At 41.2% G+C, this 21,155-nt stretch overlaps 1 protein-coding gene across 1 annotated transcript in view; it reads left to right on the top strand.

Moving 5' to 3' along the window:
- Nucleotides 1–367: 367 nt before the first annotated feature.
- The window catches only part of PCNT (pericentrin), a 155,192-nt gene continuing 134,404 nt past the window's right edge, over nt 368–21,155 (top strand). Inside the window, exons 1-3 of the mRNA XM_006894042.1 lie at nt 368–529; nt 3,904–4,349; nt 7,120–7,684. Of these exons, the coding sequence (XP_006894104.1) occupies nt 431–529; nt 3,904–4,349; nt 7,120–7,684 (1,110 nt within the window). The 5' untranslated portion in view covers nt 368–430. The remainder of the gene's footprint in view (nt 530–3,903; nt 4,350–7,119; nt 7,685–21,155) is intronic.

The raw sequence follows: 21,155 nt of genomic DNA, 5'->3' as shown, positions 1-21,155 counted from the left end.
AACTGATCCATAGCTGACCCTCTGGTGAGTTTTCAGAGGCAGTAAAGTAAGTTCACAGGAGAAGATTGCCTGTTCTCCTGTGGAGCAGCTGTTAGATTAAAACTACACGGTTTATTGCAGCACAGCTTCTTACTGCTAGGCCGCCATGTAAAGGTTACAGCCTAGGAAATCCTGTGAGGTAGTTTTGTTCTGTGGGGTCGTTATGAATCAGAATTTACTTGACAGCACACACCAACGACAACAGTGCTACCATTGCTAGGATGCTCAGTGGTGTCCAGTTCATGGTGCTTGCTCTCCCTGTCTCTTCACAGAGCTCATGCAGATGCGTCTCCAGCGTGCACGGGACGTGGCCTCAGAGGTGGAAACAGAGGTGGCAGCAAGAGTCTTGGGCTTGGAAAATGAATACAAGGTTAAACTCTCACTTCTTCAAATGGAACTTAAGGAAGAAATGGAGCTCTTAAAAATAGAAAATAGAAATTTGCACGAGAAGTTGCAGCATGAAATCCATCTGAGAGAGGACGCAGAGAAAGTAAGTACTAGTCCTTACAGAGAGTTACTGGAGGCCCTCCTCGTTTTCATGACTTTTGGTGAGTTTACTGGTTATATAAGTTAGAGTGAAGCCTTGTGCTGGACCATGCGTTGGGGCCCAACTACAACAAGGCACATGTGAGGTATTAAGCTTTATGCTCAAACTACCCTGCATACCCCCAGTTTAGTCGTGTATGTGTAGAGTGTGTCAAATGTTCTATCCTAATTATTGTAAATGATGCTTTCTAGAAACTCTGGATTCTGTTAGGTTTTGCCAGAGAGTATGTTTAATTTTTGCAGTTATCTTGGCTTAATTAAAACTCTACATTTCATCTCCATGTACTGTTAGTCTACTCTTGGATGTTTTTCAGAGGTTTCAAAGAATTTTCCATTTGTCGTCTGACTTTATAGTTGTTCCCGTTGGGAAGATTGATCTGATTAGAGCTTTCAAGAAATCTCAAGCCATGTTTTGAATTACTTGATTTTTAAGCCAAAAAGGTTGAAATCATTCTCACATGCCTTTTTGGTTTTGTTTGTTATTGCTGATGTTCAATAGTTTATTTTTTAAATATTTATTTTTATTCAATCACTCATGTGTATTTAGTTTTACAATATTAATTGTTGTTAAGTACTGTTAAGTCAATTACAACTCATAGCAAACCTATGAACAATAGATCTGAACCTTTCCCTATCTCTATGCCTTCCTCATGATCTTGGATAGATTTAAGCCCTTTGCTACATTGACTAAACATAGTATAATGCCATTATTTACAACACCATATTGATACCTTGCAGTGTACTATTTCTTTCACTTTGTCCTATGCATCCCCTTGCTAGTCTCTGCTCCCTTTCCTACTCCCCTCCCTTTCCTGCCTGTCAACACCTTCATTGTTGTTTCTGTGTGAAAATCTTTCCTTAGTCACCTTTTTCCCCCTCCTCACCTTCCCTCTCCACTCTCCCCACCATTTGATCAGTTAATGCTTGTTAATTGCAGTACACATAATATCTCATCATGCATTTCAGGTTGATCTTTCCCTTCACCTATTCTATTACACTGTTCCTTGACAATTCTATTCCTGCTCTCTCTGCCCTCCTGTAGCCATCCTATTTTTACAACAGTGTCTTATACAATATTTGTCCTTTGGTGGCTGAGTTATTTCATAATGCCCTCTACACTCATCGATGTCATGTAGTGTTTCATGAGTTCTTTATTTTTCAGTGCTATGTAAACTCTTTTGTAAATGTATCCCTGTTTATCAGTTTGTTTGTTATTGGGCTGCTTCCATCTCTTTACTATTGTGAATAATGCTGCAATAAATGAAGATTTGTGTACATGTATTTTTGTCACAGTTCTAGTCTCCTTAGGGTATATTCCCAGTACTGGAATAGCTGGGTCAAATAATACTTCTATTTTCAACTTTTTGGGCAAACTCCAGACTGCCTTATAGTGGTTGTACCATTTTACATTCCTACCAGTAGTATATGATAGTTCAATTTGTCCATATCCTTAACTAATACTTGTTGTTTGCTGTCCTGTTGCACTTGGTTTTGTTGCTGGAATGATATAACTCGTTGTTTTAATTTGCATCTCTAATCACTAGTGATCTTGAGCATTTCTTCATGTGTTAGTATGCCATCTGTATGTCTTTTGTGATGAAGAGTATTTTTATGTTTTCTGCCCATTTTATAATTGGATTATTTATCTTTTCCTTGTTGGGGTGCTGGAGTATTCCATAAATTTTAGATACGAGTTTCATATCAGACATGTCTTTGCCAAAAATTTTTTGTCTGTTTCTGGGCTTTGTTTTTATACTATTGGAGAAGTTTTTGAGGCACATCAGGATTTGATTTTTAGAAAGTCTCATTCATCTATTTTATTCTCTTTTGGTTGTATTTTTTTTTTTACTATTTTAAAAACGATTCATGCCATAGATTGTTGTTTTGTACCGTTTATTTGGAACTGACTCATAGCTGACCCTCCAGCAGGTTTTCAGAGGCAGTAAATCACATAAGAGGAGACTGCCCATCTTTCTTCCTTGGAGTAACTGATGGATTTGAACCATGTGCCTTGGAGTTGGCAATGCAATTCTTTTCAAATAAAGTTGAAAATTGGCTTTTCCATCTCTTTGAAGAATGACATCAGCGTCTATTCTGACTGCATAGATCCTGTAGATTGCTTTTAACAGAAATGTAATTTTCATGATACTGATTCTTCCTATCCATGAACATAAAAACAGTAACATACAATAACAGATTTGGAAGCAGGAGTGGTGCATCCATTTCCTAAACAACATGCCTCCAGAAACGCTATAAACTTTGATAAATGTCTACAGTGTAAAGGGGCTTCAGGCCTTTTGTTCATTAGGTCGCTATGAGTCATGCTCAACTCAAAGGCAAGCAACAACAACATCCATGAACATAGTATATATGCCCATTTATTGAGGTCTCTCTTTGTTTCTTTTAGTAGTGTTTTGTAATTTTGTTTATATAGATCTTTTGTATCTCTAGTTTGATTTGTTCATGTATGTTATCTTGTGATTGACTATTGTAATTGGTATAGTTTCTTATTTTTCAGTGTTTTGTTATTCAGTAGTTTATTGCTCTGTATAGTTTTCTTTTTTGAAAATCACAATGTGTGATTAACTTCAGCTTTATCATTCCTCTTTGTGTAAAGTATCTTCAGAATGATTTCGTTTGTCAGTCTCATGCTCATGTTTGTAAATCTTGACATATAAAGTGGTACAAACCAGGAGACTTGACTTTACACTGTTTCCTGTTCTCATCTCATTAGCTGATGATAAGTTTGCCTTTTTGGCATCATCAGCATTTTCTAGGTTGAAATGGAAGCCTTTTTGATGATTTTTTTTTCTTGGTGCTGGTCTTGGTCAACAGTGAAGGCCCTTAGTCTTTATATTTGTTGACTTAGCTCATGTGTTTATGTTTTCAGTTGTTCAATAGCTTTTGCCAGTGAATTCCAGGACTACCAACTCCAGAAAGTATAGTTAGTTCTAGGTACCAGGCTTTAGTCACGTTTTACTTAAGCAAATCATTTAGAATTTGCCCTTTTTAGCACTCCTCTGTAAGGAACCCTGGTGGCACAATGGTTAAGCACACGGCTGTTAACCAAAAGGTAACCCTGTGGGCAGTTGTATTCTGTTGTACAGGATTACTATGACATGGAATCAACTCGACACAACACACAACAGCAGGTTTCATCTGTTCATATCAACAAAAGAATCATTTCAGTGCTCTGCAGCATGATGGCTATATGCTGTGGGAGTGAGTCTCCCTGTCTGTCTTCGTCAGTAGAGGCAAGGCATTCCTGCTGGTAACTTTTTTCTTTAACCCTCTTAACTGTATTTATGTTGTCTGCAGGCAAAATGTAGTTTCATTCAAGACCATCAGGAAGAAGTAAAGAAATCTAAGGAGAAGATTCAGTTGATGAAACAAGAATTCAAAGGAAAAGAAGAGGAATGGAAAGCTATACGAGAGGACCTAAAGTTAAAAGCTGAAGAGAAGTTAACACTAATGTTACTTGAACTGAGAGAAAAAACTGAGTCTGAGAAACAGGCAATAATAGATAAGTTTGAGCTGCGAGAGACTGAAATGAGGCAGCTTCAGGGAGAGCAGGCAGCCCAGATCCTGGAGCTGGCTAAGTCTCTGGCAGAACAGCAAGGCCGCCTGCAGCAGTTGGAGCTGGGAGCAGCTGGGGATGAGCCTCCTCGGTGCAGCCAGTGTGGCCCTGTAACTGAGTCCTGGGAGCGCACCGTGCTGCGCCTGAAGGAGGACTGTGCCCTCCAGCTGATGCTGGCCCAGAATAGGTGGGTGGTGGTTCAGAGCTGTGTCCTTGGGGGTGCTGAGTTCACACATGAGCCTTGGGAAGACCCGATGAAGGAGTGAGGATGGTGAGCGTGTGAAGGAGGGAAGCCAGTGTGATGCCTAGACTTTCAGGCACCAGGTTTTTCTTTCCTCAGAGATCTTTACGAGACAGTCTTGACCGGGAGCCTGGCAGGGAGAAGAATATTTAAATGCTTTCAGGGATCTTTTTCATTTATAGATTCAAGGCCTCTTAATACTCTGGTGGCCCAGTGGTAAAGAGCTGTGCTGCCAACTCATAGGCATGTGGTTTGAATCCACCAGCTCCTCTGTGGGTGAAAGATGGACTGTCTCCTCTCGTGCGATTTTACAGCCTCTGAAAACTCACTGGAGGGTCAGATTTAATTTGTTTTTGGCTTGACAGCACATAACAACAACACCAACATTCCTACTTGATTTTTGAAATTTCAGTAAGAGCCTTAAGCCTATGTAGGATTTGCCGTTTATCATCATGATAAGTCTTGTGTTTTTAAAAACTATTTTTAAAAGTAAACATTTTACTGCCATATCAACTTAATTTCCTAAATATATACACTTATGTAGTGAAGCTCTGGTGGTGCACTAGTTAGGCCATTCAGCAGTTTGAACCCATCAGTTAGTCCTCAGGATAAAGACCAGGGGAGTCTGTGTCTATGAAAATGTACAGCCTTGAAAGCCCTATGGGGCAATATACTGCTTTGTCTTGCAAGGTCACTGTGTTGTTGTTATATCCCATCAAGTTGACGGTATCTCATAATGACCCTGTGAGCAACTGATTGGAACCTTACCCTAGCTTGTACCTTCCTCATGACCTCCCACATTTGATTCTTCACTACTACTGCCTTGAATATTGATTGTGGATACAAGTAAAATTAGATAGTTGACAACTTCAGTCTTTTTCTCCACCTATCATCATGTTGCCTGGTTATCCAGGTGAGGAATTTGGTTTTCTTGATGTTGAGGTATAATCTATATTGGAGGCTATGGTCTTTGAGCTTCTACAGACTTGAGGTTTTCTTCACGTTCTGCAAGCAAGGTTTTGTCATCTGCATAATGCGGGTTGTTGATGATTCTTTCTCTAGTCCTTACGCCACATTCTTCATAGATTCCAGCTTCTCAGATGATTTGATTAACATACAGTTTTAATAGGTTTAGAGAAAGGAGACAACTCTGATGCACAACTTTCCTGATTTTAAACCATGCAGTGTTCTCTTGTTCTGTTCAGACAACTGATGCTTGGCGTGTATAGGTTTTGCATGTGCTCAGTTAAGTGTTCTGGGATTCACGTTCTTTTCATTGTTAGCCATGCAATCAGCTGCATACATGGCTTGGGAGTGCTGCCAACCTAAAGGTGGTACTTCTGTGGTGGTTCAATCCCACCAGCAGGTCCACAGGAGAAAGAAAATCTCCCATGTGATTTACAGCCTCTTAAAACTTGTAGGAAGGAAGGTCAGCTATGAGTCAGTTCCTACTTGATGGCAGTGGATGAGTTTCTCTGAAATAGTAAGTACATAGAAAATGTGACTTGATTCTTTGCCTCTTTCAGTGTTACCCATTTAATGCAAACCTCAGCCCAAGGCTCTGGTGGCCTTAAGTGTCCTATGTCTTTAGGGCTAATGAACCAGCTGGTTGTTATCTTCTTGTATCTGCCCCAACCTGAGACTCATCACCAGTGATGCTTTTGGGCTTCTACTTTTGGATCAGCTAAATGAATGTGAACTGAGATGGTTAACCTTAGTAAACCGTAGTTCTGTTACTTATGAAGGTTAACTAGCATAGAGTTATGGTTCAACTAAGATAGTTTTTTATAGTATCTGACAGAGTTAGCACTGAAACAGAAGCCTCATGTATTGTGTAAATGTTAAAAAGCAAGTCAGTAATGTGTGACATGTACCAAGTACAGGACATGGTTCCACTTCCAGTGTTTGTAAAATTCTAGGCTATTTCTCCATCTCTAATAGGATTTTAGGTGTTTTATTTATTTATTCATTTATTTTTAATTTTATTTTATTATTTTTGTGTATGTGTACCGTCGAATCAGATCTGACTGGTACAGGAGGAGATTGCCCCTCCTTCTCCGGCAGAGCATCTGGTGGATTCGAACCATGCGCCTCTGGGATTGTAGTTGCAGCTCCTTGCCACTAGGCCACCAGAGCTCCCCGGATTTTAGCTGTTTTAATTAAACATCTGTTTTATTTTCTCCTCTGTTCCCTGGTTTTCCCACCCAGTTCCAAGAGCAGTTCTCTTTAATTGTGAATACATAGATCTTTTTCTCAGGTATTTTAAATAATCTCATGGTCCTTTGGGCTTCCATTAAATAATCTTGTCTTTCTTGGTCAGGACTGGAAATTGCTTTGCTTTCCATCAGCGTGTGGACCACGCCAGCTGGACATTCAACCCATTGTAGAACCCTGTCCCATCTGTGTTGATGTCTTTTCTGTAGAAACATGTATGTGGTTTTTGCTGCAGATGCCATTTCCTTCCAGTGGCAGCCTTTGAGTTTGGGACACCTGTGAGTCCGGCCTTTGACCTCTGAACTCCCTTTATCCTCCCAAATCTCATCTTAGAAGGTGATAAGATCTGGAGTAATCTATAGCAAAGAGTAAAAGAATAAAAATTTGAAAATCACAGAATGATTTTTATAGTAAAAAAAGTGTGGATTGCTTGGTTTGGAGTGAGGTTTTGAGCTTCTATGAGGACATATTTGTAGTCTGCTCACTTTGGGTATCATCTCAGGTTTTTGACAGAGCGTAAAGAATTAACGGAGAAATTGGCCTCAGAGCACGAAGCTGCCCTGCATGCGCTCCGGGAGAAGCACGCAGGTGAGCTCCAGCTCCTCGAGGACAGTCACGGACAACACATTGTGTCCTTGAGGGCCGAGCTGCAGGCGGAGCACCAGGCCGAGATGGGTGCACTGAAGGCTGCGCTGGAGAGTGAGCAGTGGACACTCTTAGAGACCCATGTGGCTGAATTGCAGACCAGACAGGTCACAGAACTCAGCACCCTGCAGGTGAAGCACCTGTCAAACCTGGACTCCTTGAAATCCTCCTACCTGTCTGAGATCCAGACCCTACGGGATGAGCACAGACAAGTCCTAAAAGAGCTCCAAGGGGACTTAGAGGAGCAGCTGAGGAAAAAGGATTCTTTCCACCAGATGGTTCTAACCCAGGAGCTAGAGAAACTTAAACTGAAGCATGACGAAGAGCTTCAGGCCACAAAGGACAGCCTGAGAATCGAAATGAGTGCTACACACATTGAGAACCTCAAAGCTATGGCAGCTGAGCTTCAGCGTGCGCATCAGGTGAGGACCTGCTCTGGGGGTTCTTCGTTGGGCTCTCTTTGTCCCTCTGGTCTTAACTTCTACTGAACAGTATGTGCATCATTGTGTGTGCCTCTGTGTGTGTGTGTGTATGTGTATGTACAGGCACACATGCACGTGGTAGAAACCAGATGAGAGTGATAGGTGTGCAAGAGATTAGAGGAACAGGCCACTGAATGACAGACGTGTTGTGGTTGGGGCCAGGGAAAGGGCATGGGTGTAGTCAATCATAGGCTAATGGTAGAATGATCTAGTGCTAGTACAATTTTAGAAATTACTCTTCTGGTAAATTAGGACTTACCAGATGCTGAGATGTAGGTGATCCAGATTAAAAATTAAGAAGTTTGAGTCTTGGATCAACCACAGTGCCAGGAGAAAATAGAATTTGATCCTCCTTCATATGTTGTCTGTACAATTCATAAGTGTTTTGGCCAGTGGTTTTTATACTTCTCTGTTTCTGGATGGTGAGGTGAGGCAGCTCCCATGTCACTGTTAGTCCTGTTTAAGAATGTAAGCAAACAGTCTTCCTCACTTCAGTGGAGATGATGGTTCTATTTTATTCTTCAACTCTATTTTATGTAACTTTCTAATCTGTGGATTTGTGGCTATAATCTTGGGAGGCATTTCAAGAAAATGGATCGTTGAGCCACTTCCCTTTCCTGATCACAAGCCTGGAGCTGAGAAGATGGTCATCTCTTGTGAAGCTGTGAGCTGTGCTGTTTGTTTGCTAAGGCTGCCAGGACAAGGGCTGGTGAGCAACTCACAGTGCTGCATCTCTCCTTGTGTTGATTTTCTTGGGCTGAATGTAGAGAACTCGCTGCTAATGCTGAGAGGGTGCACCAACCGACCTCACCTCCTGGAGCCATAAGTCCTGCATGCTTATTTCCTAGTGACTGAGTTGTGGTCCTCTCAGTACAGTGAGGCTAGCAGGCAAACAGAGAGAAAAACTTGTTCTCTACTTGCAGCTTCAAATTATAATTGTTCTATTTGTCTTAAAGTAAATGAATCTAACAGAGTATTTGGAAGGGAAAGCCATATCCATGTATATAAAGAAAAGCTATGTAGTATGTATATTAAGCCATATTCTGGAGTTGATTCTGGCTTCTAAGAACCGCTGTAGAATATAACTGCCCCAAAGGGCATCCTAAACTGTAGTATTTACAGACACGGATCACCAGGTCTTTTCTGCTTCACTGTTAGTGATGGCTTCGAGTTGCTGACCTTATGGTTAGCAGGCCAGTACAGAACCATTGCACCATCAGGACTCCATTTAAAACTGTACCTAACAGAAGAGGCAAAGCTTGCTGCTAGGAAGTGTGGGGAATGTTTATCACCTTGCAGATGTGGTAGTGAGGAGTTTGTTGGTCTGCTGCATTGTTAGTGGTGTTTGTCACAAGGAGTGGATCGTCCGAGCCAGTGTGAGTGGTGAAGGTGTGAGGAGTGTGTGGAGTGAATGTCAAATATGGTTACCCTGTGGATGCTGTCCTGCAGGAGGAGCTGGCTTCAGCTTTGCACTCTCAGCGGTGCCTTCTGGAGGAGGAGAAGACCTTGGCCCTGGAACAGCAGCGCCAGGCAGCCCTGCGGGGGCTTGGAAATGTGCATGTGGCCGGGGCCCAGATGCCACCAGAGGAGGCTGCACAGGTGAGTGGTTTGACTCACTTCTGATGCACAGTGAAGCCTGTGGTCAATAGTGGCCTTAGGTGGAGCCAGGGAGCAGAAGGCCTCAGAATTACTGCTCGCTGTGACTCTTCCTGGGTTTGTTCTAGCTCTGTTTCTGGTGTACTGCATTGTGCAGACTATCAGCAGGTTGGTTGAAGAGTGAGGCGCTATTCAGAAGGCATGACTCTAAGGCCTTTTTGCCCAGGTTTATCGCCTGTGCGACTACCAAATCCTGTAGGGACACGTAGCAAACCATTGCTCTTCTCTAGTTCCCAGCCTCACATGGCTTTGCCCTGACTCTAGCCCTGCACCAGCTAATCCATTGTTCTTACAAGAAGTCTTGGGCTCTTCTTAAAATAGTCAGTAGGTGTGTTTTAGGCTTTCTGTTTATGGCATTGGGATGGAAGAGGGGCATTCTGACCTTGTCAGGAGGGTATGTGGAAGATACAGGAACAAGTGTCTTTTTGCTGGAAAGTGAGTTTGGACCAGGTGCAAGGCCTCTGGCTCCTTGTATCTGAGGCACCGAGCTTACAATATAGTCACTTGCAACAGCATGCCAGAGGCCTATGAGATCCATGAGCAGGGCTGTCCAGGCCACTGTACAGGGGTGTTAGGACACTTACTGTGTGTTTCCTCAACTCTTGGATCCCCTGCCTGTAGTGAGCAGGTAGGATTTGGTAGGAGGAAATCTGTGGTTGATTAACAGTGTGACCCAGTGGTTCACAGCTCTGCTACCCAGCTACCTAGATCTATGTGTTCCTTGTTCTGTAATCTCCTTTCCCTGGGCTGGCTGACTCACCACTGCACAATTGAGGCATTCTAGGGGCTTTTTGTCATTCTAGTATTTTTGAGGCCGTTTTAAGGTTTGTTTTGGGAGAGGCATTCTGAGGAGTTCTGGTTTGCATAGTCTGCAGGGAATTTGACTGCTAGAATCCACCAGCAACTCTGGAAAAAGAAAGATGCTAGTCTCCTTCTGTGCAATTTATAGCCTCGGAAACCTGGCAGAGTGTCAGCTATGAGTCAATTCTGTATCTGTGGCAATGTGTTTGAATTTGCCAGGATCTAAATGCATTTGACTGTGTGAATCACAGCAAACTGTGGCTAACTTTGAGAAGAATGGGAATTCCAAAACATTTAATCGTGCTCAGGTGAAACCCATACTTAGACTAGGAAGCATTTCTCAGAACAGAGCAAGGAAATACTGCATGGTTCAAAATCAGGAAAGGAGAGCGTCAGGGATGCATCCTGTTTCTATACCTTTTCAGTCGTATATGGAACAGATCATTCGGGAGGCTGGACTTTTTAAGGAGGAATGTGGGATCAGGATTGGTTGAAGACTTGTCAACAACCAACGTTATGCAGATAACACAAGCTTGCTTGTGGATACTGAAGAGGACCTGAAGTGTTTGCTACAGAAGGTAAAGGACTGCAGTTTCCAATATGGATTGAAAACTCAACCTCAGGAAAACAGATTCTCACTCTTGGACCAATTGACAGCATCCGATGGAGAATACACTGAGATTATTAACATCTTCAGCTTGCTTAGTTCCGCAATGAACACTCTTGGCACCAGCAGTCAGGAATACAAGACAAATTGCATTAGGAATATCAGCTGTCAGGGACTTCTCCAGAGTGCTGAAGAGCAAAGATATCAGTCTAGAGACTGATCAGATCCAAGGTATGGTCTTCAAAATTAGTTGCTATGTGTCAGTGAGCGGGGTGATGACTAAAGATGACGAAGAATTGATGCCTTGGAGTTGTGGTGCTGGAGAATAGTCTTGAACAGTACATGGACTGCCAAGAGAACAATCAAGTTTGTTTTGGAGAGGGTGAAGCCAAGTTGGTCTTTGGAGGCAAAGATTTTGAAGCTCTCCCACATATTTTGGGTATGTTGCCAGGAGGGACTGGTCCTTGGAGGACATCATGCTTGGAAGGGTGCAGAGATGGTACAGGAGGGGAAGACTGGATGAGATGAATTGACACAGTGACTAGAGCGGTAGTGGGCAAGTGTGTCAGAAACAATTGGCTCAGGATAGGACAAGGGTTCAGAGCTATTGTGCGACTCAGTGGCACATAACAACAAGTTGATAGAAATGATTGTAAGTGTTAAGAAACCACAGTTAGCTTCTCTGGTATAAAATTTCTGTATGTAGACTATCTAGTGCTCCTTGGGGATAAATCTTTCTCAGTGGTACAGCTTGCTCAGGAGGCTCAAAGATTTTTCCCTTTCATGTCATCTCTTCAGTTTGTAAAGATGTGGAAACTAGAGCCTCCTCAAAGGTCTTGTATCATATTGGATGTTATAGAGAAAATTGACTGAAAGAAGTTGGAATATGCGGCTTCTGTGTCTGGTCTGAGCTAACTTTTTATTGTGGAACTACCAGTGTACATACAGAGAGACTCATTTAATAACTCCTCTGTCGCAGGGAATGAGCTTATCCCTCCAAATGATTTTCAATAAAATCCTTGAAAGCTTGTATCTTCATGCCTAGGCACTTCACTATAAGGTAAAGTATCTCTGTCCCCAATAAAATAGAATCCTAACATTATAACTTTTTAAAATGAACTGATTCCATAATTCCATTAAATTTAGTCCAAGCTTATCTCTCCTTGTCTTTGTTCAAATCAGGGTCCAGATGAGACCCATGACACCTCATTTGTTATCTGCCACAGTGTAGTCCATTCCCCTTTGTCCAGAGCCTCAGATTTGAGCAGGTTAAGTCCCATGTCTTTGCTGAGAATGCCACCTGACTGGGGGCATGCTCTTCCTGTAGAAGGTCCTCAGACTTGCCCTATAACAGATCTTACATGGAGGCATAGGCTGAGTGTTTTCCAAGGTACCATGGTTATTGTTACCAAAATAGCAGGGGACATGCCGTGCCTTCCCTGGAGCCAAGACTTATCTGGGCCACAAATAACTCTGCACCTGTTTGAAAGGCTTTGCTGTTTGTCAAGAGAATTAGTAACATGCACAGTGGGGGATCGGGTTACTTTCCAGTGTGCAACCATGTGGAGTTTGGTGGAGAGAAAAGTTCTCTGAAAACACATGCATATTTTTCTTCCTGAAGGAAATGCGTGTCTTCTTGGACAGAGGTCTCTTGCGTGTTGGCAGCACTAAGTAGAGTTCTGGCATGCAGATAGAAACTGTGTGGTATGACCAGTTTCATATTTTTTTGGTTAAAAAACAAATTCATTGATGAAAGACCTTTTTTTCTTTTTAAATTATAGTTTGAAAGTGATAAAGCAAGTTAATTTTTTCAACTATGTGTACACATTTTTTCTATAATATTAATTTAAATACAGTGAAATCATATTTCCCCCCATAATTCTCTTAATTTCCTCTCCGTAATTCTGATTTCCATGAGTCCTTTTATACCTCTTTGTGTCATCCCTTTCTTTAGGAATATTGTAATGTTTGTCCTCTTCCTGTATATTGGATTTCCATTCACTCATCTGAATAGATGTCTGTTATCTCTCCTTTTACTCCCCTGTCCCTCCCTTCCTAGCCCAGGGATGATTCTGTGTGTAAACCTTTAGCTTTTTATACTGATGGTCTTATATTTAAGATACATATTTGTGTATAACTTATATGTAAATTATATACATTAACTTGTAAAGTGTATAGATATTTTTGTTGTTATATGCTGTTTAGTCACCTGCGACCCTATGTACAGTAGCTTTGAATCCCCTGCCCTATCCTGAGCCAGTCTCACTAATTCCAACACACCAGTCCTCTTTGCATCAGTCACTGTATCAATCCATCCCATCTGAAGTCTTCCTCTCCTGTGTTGTCCCCCCACCTTTCCAAGCATGATATACTTCTCTAAGGACTGGTCTCTCCTGGCTGCGTGCCCAAAGTTTATAAGATGGACTTTCAAAATCATAGCCTCCAAGAAGAAATTTGGTTTCACCCTCTCCAAGATAGACCTATTTGTTACATTTTTCTCACACACACACACACACACACACACACACACACACACACACACACACGGAACTTTAGTGGTAAGGAATTTTGCTGCCAACGCAAAGATACATGGTTTGAATCCACCACCTGATCTGCAAGAGAAAGGTGGGCAGTTTCCTCCTATACAATTTAGTGCCTCTGAAAACCTGTTAAAGGGTCAACTGTGGGTCAGTTCCGACTTTGAGGCCATGGTCTTTTCAGTCACTTCCTATGCATGTGAGAGCTGGATAATAAATAAGGTTAACACAAGAATTGATGGCTTTGAGTTGTGGTGGTGTAGAAGAGTACTGAATATCTCATATATTGACTGCCAAAAGAACAAACATTTCTTGGAGAATGTACACCCAGAGTGCTCCTTGGAAGCAAAGATGACAAAGCTTCACCTTACACAATTTGGGACAGGTTGTTAGGAGAGGCTATTCCTTGGAGAGGGACATTGTTCTTGCCAAGCTAGAGGATTGGCAGACGAGAGTAAGACCCTCCACGAGATTATATGATACAGTGACTGTAGCGGTACGCTCAAGTGTGTTAAGAGATGATGAGGATGACATAGGATAGGACAGGATTCAGGTCTGTTGTTTATAGAATCGCTGTCAGTTACACTTGACTCAGTGGCACCTAACAACAGCAAATTGCAGAAGAGAAGATAGTCCTTCTTTCTCCCTCAGAGCAGTTAGTGGATACAAACTGTGTCACTTTGGACTAGGGGCACAGCTCCTTTTAACATTGTCAGTGTTTTAAGAGCAGAAGTTGGCCTAGTGGCAAGAAGCTGTACTGCAATCCCAGAGGTACACAGTTCAAAGCCACCAGATGCTCTGCCAGAGAAGGAGGGACAATTCCCTCCTGTACCAGTCAGATCTGATTTGACGGTTGTTGTTGTTGTTTAATGCCATCGAGTCGTAGAGCCTGAGCAGTGTTCGTACATAGAGTTTCCAGAGGCAAGCCATTTTGGAAGTGGATGCCGCTCCTGCTTCCAGGCTTGATTTAGTCGGGAAGCTCCAGCCAATACTGTCCACCATGGGTGCCCATTACCACGATTGGCACATCACTGTCACAGGCTTCAGCATCACAGGAACCACGAGTTACCTCTGTACAGCAATGCACAGACCAGTGCTATACCACCTAGAAGAATGTTTGACAGGAAGACAATTTGATTTGTTTGTTGATTTGATGGTACATGCACAAAAAATAATAATAAAATAAAATTTTAAGAAAAAGAGCAGAAGTTTATTTAGATCACTTTTTTCCATGCATTATTTTGTTTAAATTTATTGGTTAGCATCATTTTTCTGGTAAGAAATTCTGATTAATATTTTGTGTGTGTTGTGTATCATCTATTCAAAACCAACCCGTAGCTGACTCTCTGGTAGGTTTTCAGAGGTAGTTAAATGCACAGGAGGAGATTGCCCATCCTTCTCCCACAGAGCAGCTGGTAAATTTGAACCATATGCCTTTGGGATTGCAGCGCAGCTTCTTGCCACTAGGCCATCAGAACTCAGTCTATATTAGAGCTGAGAAAAATTTTAGTCTTTTTACTCATTACTGCTTTGTCTTGTGACTCAGCAGAAGCCATATCAAGACTTTTCTTTCTTGCTTTGATAACACTATCATCTTGATTGATGACTGTGCAGGGTTTGTTTCTTAATAACTGCATTATTGAGATATAATTCATACACACATAAAGTTAACTTTTCAAGAAGTACACAGTTCAGTAGTTTTTAGTGTATTCATGATATTATGCAACATCACTAGTATCTATTGTAGGATGTTTTTGTCACTCCCAAAATAAATGTTGTACCGACCCGTTAGCTGTCATTCCCTGTTATTCCCTTTACCTCTAGTCACTAATATACTTCTGGTCTCTAATCTGTAATTAAGGTTTTGTGCCTCAAGTCTTCTTTGTAACTCTGTTGTTAATTTTACTACTATATATTTTTTCTTTTTTCAATGCTCAGAGATTATAGATAACATTTTCTAATAGTCTAATTAAAAATAATGCCAACTATATTACAGTAGTTTCATAAGCGTTTTTTTTAATTTTTTTTAAAATATTTTTTTACTTTATTATTTTTGTGTGTGTACTGTCAAATCAGATCTGACTGGTACAGGAGGAGATTGCCCCTCCTTCCCCGGCAGAGCATCTGGTGGATTCGAACCGTGCACCTCTGGGATTGTAGTTGCACCTTCTTGCCACTAGGCCACCAGAGCTCCCCTGCGTTTTCTTTTATATTGTTGTTCTTTCTGTGCTAATCTTGTCATAAGATACATATTTATACATTTTATACACATTGCAGTTGTCTTAAGTTAGGAGAAAAAGGATTCTAGACAAAACTACATACTGTCTTTCACATATAGGTACTGCAGCAATGGGCTTAAGTAAGATGAGACTCAGAGACAGTGAGGATGGCACAGGATAGGACAGGGTTCACAGTCGTTGTTCATGGAGTCGCAATGAGTTGTACTCGACTCAGAGGCACCTAACGACAACATGTTACTGGTGTTCTTTATTTCCTCACATGGGTTCAAGTTACTGCCTAATATCCTTTCATGAAGAGATTCACTTTAGTGTTTCTTGTAGCCTGGTCGGCTAGTGACAGATTCTCTTAGGTTTTGTTTATTTGGGAATGCCCTTATTTCACTTTCATGTTTGAAAGTTAGTTTTACTGAATAATGAGAGTTTTTTCCCTTCAGCACTTTTAGTATGTTATTCTACTATTATTAACTTTATCAGTGAACTCATACATGATTAACACATTGCCGCAAATAATGGCAAATGTGTTCTGAGCATGGTCGTCAATTTAAAAAGTGTGCGGCCTCTTCCTTGCAAATATCAAGCTTTTTAGCAGTTTAGTTATAATGTGTGTAGGTGTGAATTTTTTGGTTTTCCTACTTGAAGTTGTTGTGGCTTATATATGTCCATTTCATTTTCTTCATGAAATTTGGGATGGTTTTAGCCGTTATTATCTTCATATATTTTTCTGCTATTTTTTCTTTCTAATTCTGAGACTACTGTTATGTACATGTTCGTCCACTTGATGGTGTCCCAGAGATGATGATCTGTACAGTTTTCATCATTCTCTTTTATTCTGTCCGTGTTGGATAACCTCAACTGATGTTTCTTCAAGTTGCTGATTCTTCTGCCTACGCAAATGTGTAGTTGAGTCCCTCAACTGCAAGTTATATTTCAGCAACAAGACTTTTTACCTCTAAAATCTACTTGTGTGCATTTATTCTCCTGTCTTACTTTATTTAGCTTTTTGTCCATGTTTTTCTTTAGCTTCCTAACCATATTTAAGACAATTTACTTAAAAATCTTTGATAAGTTCAATGCCTGTGTTTCCTTGTGTTGTTGTTATTGTGTACTGACCCATATTTTACCCTCCACGGGTTTTCAGAGACAGTTAATCACACAGGAGGAGATTGCTTATCCTTCTCCCATAGAGCAGCTGGTAGATTTGAACTGCGTGCCTTCAGGTTTGCAGCACAACTTCTTGCCACTAAGCCACCAGAACTCTCTGTTTCCTTATGGACAGTTAATTATGTTCCAAAAATGGAAACATCCTTTCTTTTTTCTTTGCACGCTTTATGCTTTTTATTGCAAACTGTCCATTTTTATTATTATGTGAACTCAGAGTCACTTCGAGATTTGTTATTAGTGTTACTTGCATAAATACTTTGCTGAACTAATTCTTTGCATTCTGTATCCTGTATCATATGTGGCCACCGCAGTCTTTTCTTGGTTTGTTTAATAGCTAACAATTGAACAGAGATTTTCTATATTTTGAACCAGTAAGTCTCTCAGCCTGTGCCAGAGGGCTCTTGGAGCATGTTGGAGTTTACAGCTCTGTCTGAGCCCTCACTTTGTGCTTGCCCACAGGCTCTAGGTCAACTGGAAGTGAGACCTTGGGACTTTGTCAAGTCTCTCCTGTGCTTAAGCACAGCCCTGCACATGTCTGTGACCTGTTATAGTCTCAGGAATATGTTGGGGTTTTACATTTTTTGGTCAGCTCGGCCTCTTGTTAGCTCCAGCTGTTTTCGCTGTCTCAGGCAACTGTTACTGATGGAGTTGCCGTAGAACTCAAGCTGACTTTGGCTTTTAGAATAGGTGCATAGATGAGCAAAACTTTTTACTTGCAGAAAGGAAGTTAGCACCTTGAAAAAATGACGTTTCCTGATAGCATAGTTGAAACAGCTCCTATGGGGAAGTATAAGGGTCTTCAGGTACTTTCCTACCCACCCACCAAACTGCCAGCCCTGGCTTGGCTTGTTCACACATGTGGAGCTTGTGTTCAATAAACACCTTATCAAAAAAAAGAAAGAAAAGGCAGCATTATGCAATTCAGAAGGCACACATAACTAGTTTTCATGATGGACTCTTCCTGGTTAAGTGCCCACCACACCCTTATATTCAAGGAGCATGTGCTGTAGGTTTCTTCTTTAGGGCCCTTTTCTCTGCAAGGTCATAAAGGATTCCATTTTTGCTTCTGCATACACTTGGCACCTGAAAGCTATTAAAGTTAGTGTAAAACAAGAATTATTAGTAAAGTTGGTTAGGAAGGATGCCTGGAGCGGCTGAATTCTGCAGCTACTTAGGTAGAGTGTATTCCTGGGCCTATGATAACAACTAGTGGATAGTCTCCTACATTTGAATGATCTTAGGAGAAAAATATTTTGCTGCAATAGAAAATGAAGATAGTTTAATTCATAGCTACCTTCATGTACAGGCTGCTCCTTGGAGGCAAGCATTCTGAGACTTCTTCTGATATACTTTGGGCATGTTGCAAGGAGGGATCAGTCCTTGGAGATGGATGTTATGCTTGGAAGGGTGGAGGGACAATGTAAGAGTGGAAGATCCTGGATGAGATGGATTGGCTCAGTGACTGGGATAGTGAGGGTAGGTGTGGCAGAGACCATAAGGTTGGCACAGGATAGGGCAGGGTTCAGGGCTGTTGTACAAAGGGTTGCTATGAGTTGCAAATCACAACAACCTTCATGTAAGGTACTTGGAGGTATCATCGAGTGTATCATGTAAACAGGAAGAGAAAACAGGAAAGTTTGTGATCATAGCAAACATAACAGTATCCACCTAATCAGGCCATGGTCTTTTTAGTTGTTTCTTATCCACCTGAAAGTTGGACAGTAAATAAAGATGACAGAAGAAGACTTGATGCCTCTGAATGGTGGTGTTGGAAGGGAGTACTGAATATCTCATGGACTGTCAAAGGAACAGACAAATCTGTCTTGGAGGAAGTGCAACTGGGGTTCTCCTTAGAGGCAAGGACGGTGTTAGGAGATGCCTGTCCTTTGTAAAGGACATCATCATGCTGTGGAAAGTAGGTCATAGTAAGAGAGGAAGATAGATTGACAGAGTGATAGAACAGTATATATAGGAGATGATGGTCACAGGATAGGGCAGGGTTCAGATCTGTTGTTCAAAGAGTTGCTGTGAGTGGTAGTTGACTTGATGGCCCCTCACAACAAAAGCAACATTTGCTGATGCAAACTATGGGATTATTTTGTATTTTGTAGATAGGTAAAATAAAAGGTGCAAACTTTGAAAAGTTTGGTTTTTGGTTTGTTTTTCTTGTCAATACAAGATGGGTTGTGAGTTAGGAGGGAAAAATGTATAAATACACACATATGCATACACATACACGTGTGGGTGTAGGTGTGGGTATATACACACACACACACACACATACACATATATATGTATGTATAGATGTGTTTCATAACAAAAGCAACAACATTTCTGATGAAAATTATAGTATAATTTTTTGCCAGGTAAATTGGAGGACAGTGACGTGACCAACAGGCAGGAAGAGATACTATTTGTTCCTATTTCCAAGAAAAGTGATCTAACAGAATGTGGAAATTATCAAACAATATCATTCATATCACATGCAAGAAAAATATTGCTGAAGATCATCCAAAAATAACTAGAATGTTACGTAGACAGAGGCCTGACAAAAGTTCAGGCTGGATTTAGAACTATCATTGCTGATGTCAGATGGATCTTGGGACAGCAAAGAATACCAGAAGAATGTTGTGTTTTATTGACTTTTTAAAAAAAATTATTATTAAATTTTATTCGTTTTAATGAACATTTACAGAGATTTTGGGTTCTTGTTCATTCATTGTTGCACTGTTTTCTCTACCCTCCTCCCCAGTTCGTTCTTCTTCTCCCCCCCGAATGTCTGTTTTAGTTGTCCAATTGCCACAGTGCTTGTCAAAGCCAGTTCTGATTATCTCCTTTGTCAGTGTGTCCTTTGCCATTCCCTATCACTCCTCCCTGAGAGAGACTTCACTCTGATTCATAAGGAAAAGGGGATGGTGTATTCTCTTAGCTACTTCCTGCTGAAAAGGGATGCTGTGGGTTTCAGGGTGAAGATCTTCTCTCACTACTCTAAAGGGCCCCTTTGGCAGTAGGAAACACATAGACTATTATGGAGATTGATTTTGGAATTTAGATGCACTGTTATTAATTGTGCTTAGCCATACATGTTCATATCCTTGAAGATGTATCACGGAGGTGTTGCAACCTAGAAGACAAATTTAACAAGTTAAAAGTACATGAGTCAAAAATTAACAAGCAATAATATTCCGAGTAGAGGTTCTCGTAGTGGCGCAAACCAAGTTACAGAGGGAAGCTAGTTCTTACAATAAAAGGCCTATAGACTAGCACTTTGTCTATTATAGTGTACAGGTTAGGAACCACAAGATGTAGAGGCTCAGCTATGTCATTTATGGTTCTTAAGTCCTGGAGCAAATTCCATCTACCACTGGGCTGTTTTACAACTCGGAAGTTCGCATGCAAGGTAAAGGTGAAGCAAGGAACTGCTTATGAGGCTTTCCGTCCGTTCCAACAACTAAGAGATAGAAGAGTTGGGACCTCAGAAGGCTTTTAGGACCAATTAGTAGGCTCTGTGTCCAGGACAAAATGAATATACTTACCAGTAATGTTAATACTCATCCACGGCTCTTCTGGGAGGATCTAAATTGTTGAAGTGTCCTCCTTTGTTTCCAGCTGGGAGCTGGGGCCTGTAAGTCCTGTCTGCCACGAGGACCTGATGTGGGCCACCTTGGCCAAGTGTCCTTCAGAGCCACACTTAAAGCAAGTGAGGGGAACGTCCTCTCTACTCCCTTGCCTATCTGTGGCTCTCGTCTGTGACACTGTCTTTATTGACTATTTTAAAGGCATCTGACTACGTGGATCATAAGAAACTATGGTTAACATTAAGAAGAATGGGAATTACAGAACACTTACTGTGTTCATGCTGTATCTATACCTAGACTAAGAAGCTGTTGTCCGAATAGAGTAAGTGAACACTGCATGGTTTAAAAGCAGGAAGATGTGCATCAGGGCTATATCTTTTTTTTAAATTTTTATTCTTAGTCTGTATGCTGAGCACATTATTAGAAAAGTTGGACTTTATGAAGAGAATGTGGCATCAGGATGGAGGTAGACTTATCAATAACCTGTGTTATTCAGATGACACAACCTTACTTGCTGAAAGTAAGGAGGACCTGAGCGCTTGCTGCAGAAAATCAAGGACTACAGCCTTCAGTATGATCTCAGCATAAAAAAAACCCCAAAAGTTCTCACCACTATGCATCATTATAGAGAAAAGATTGAAATTGTAAACTTTTCCATCTTACTTGAATCCACAATTAATGTCTTTACTACCAGCAGTCAGGTGGTCAGGATACATATAGTATTGTGAAAGTTTGATATTAGGGATCTTTCTAAAGTCCTGAAGGGCAGCAATGTCAGTTTAAAGACTAAGGTGCACCTGATTCGAGCCCCAGTGTTTCTAATCACTTTGC

The sequence above is a fragment of the Elephantulus edwardii genome, unplaced genomic scaffold (genome assembly GCF_000299155.1).
Source record: "Elephantulus edwardii isolate Elephantulus edwardi_28Jun2011 unplaced genomic scaffold, EleEdw1.0 scaffold00133, whole genome shotgun sequence".
Classification (NCBI taxonomy): Eukaryota; Metazoa; Chordata; class Mammalia; order Macroscelidea; family Macroscelididae; genus Elephantulus; species Elephantulus edwardii.
The sequence above is the reverse complement of the archived record's forward strand: the minus strand, read 5'-3'. Positions and strand labels throughout refer to the sequence as shown.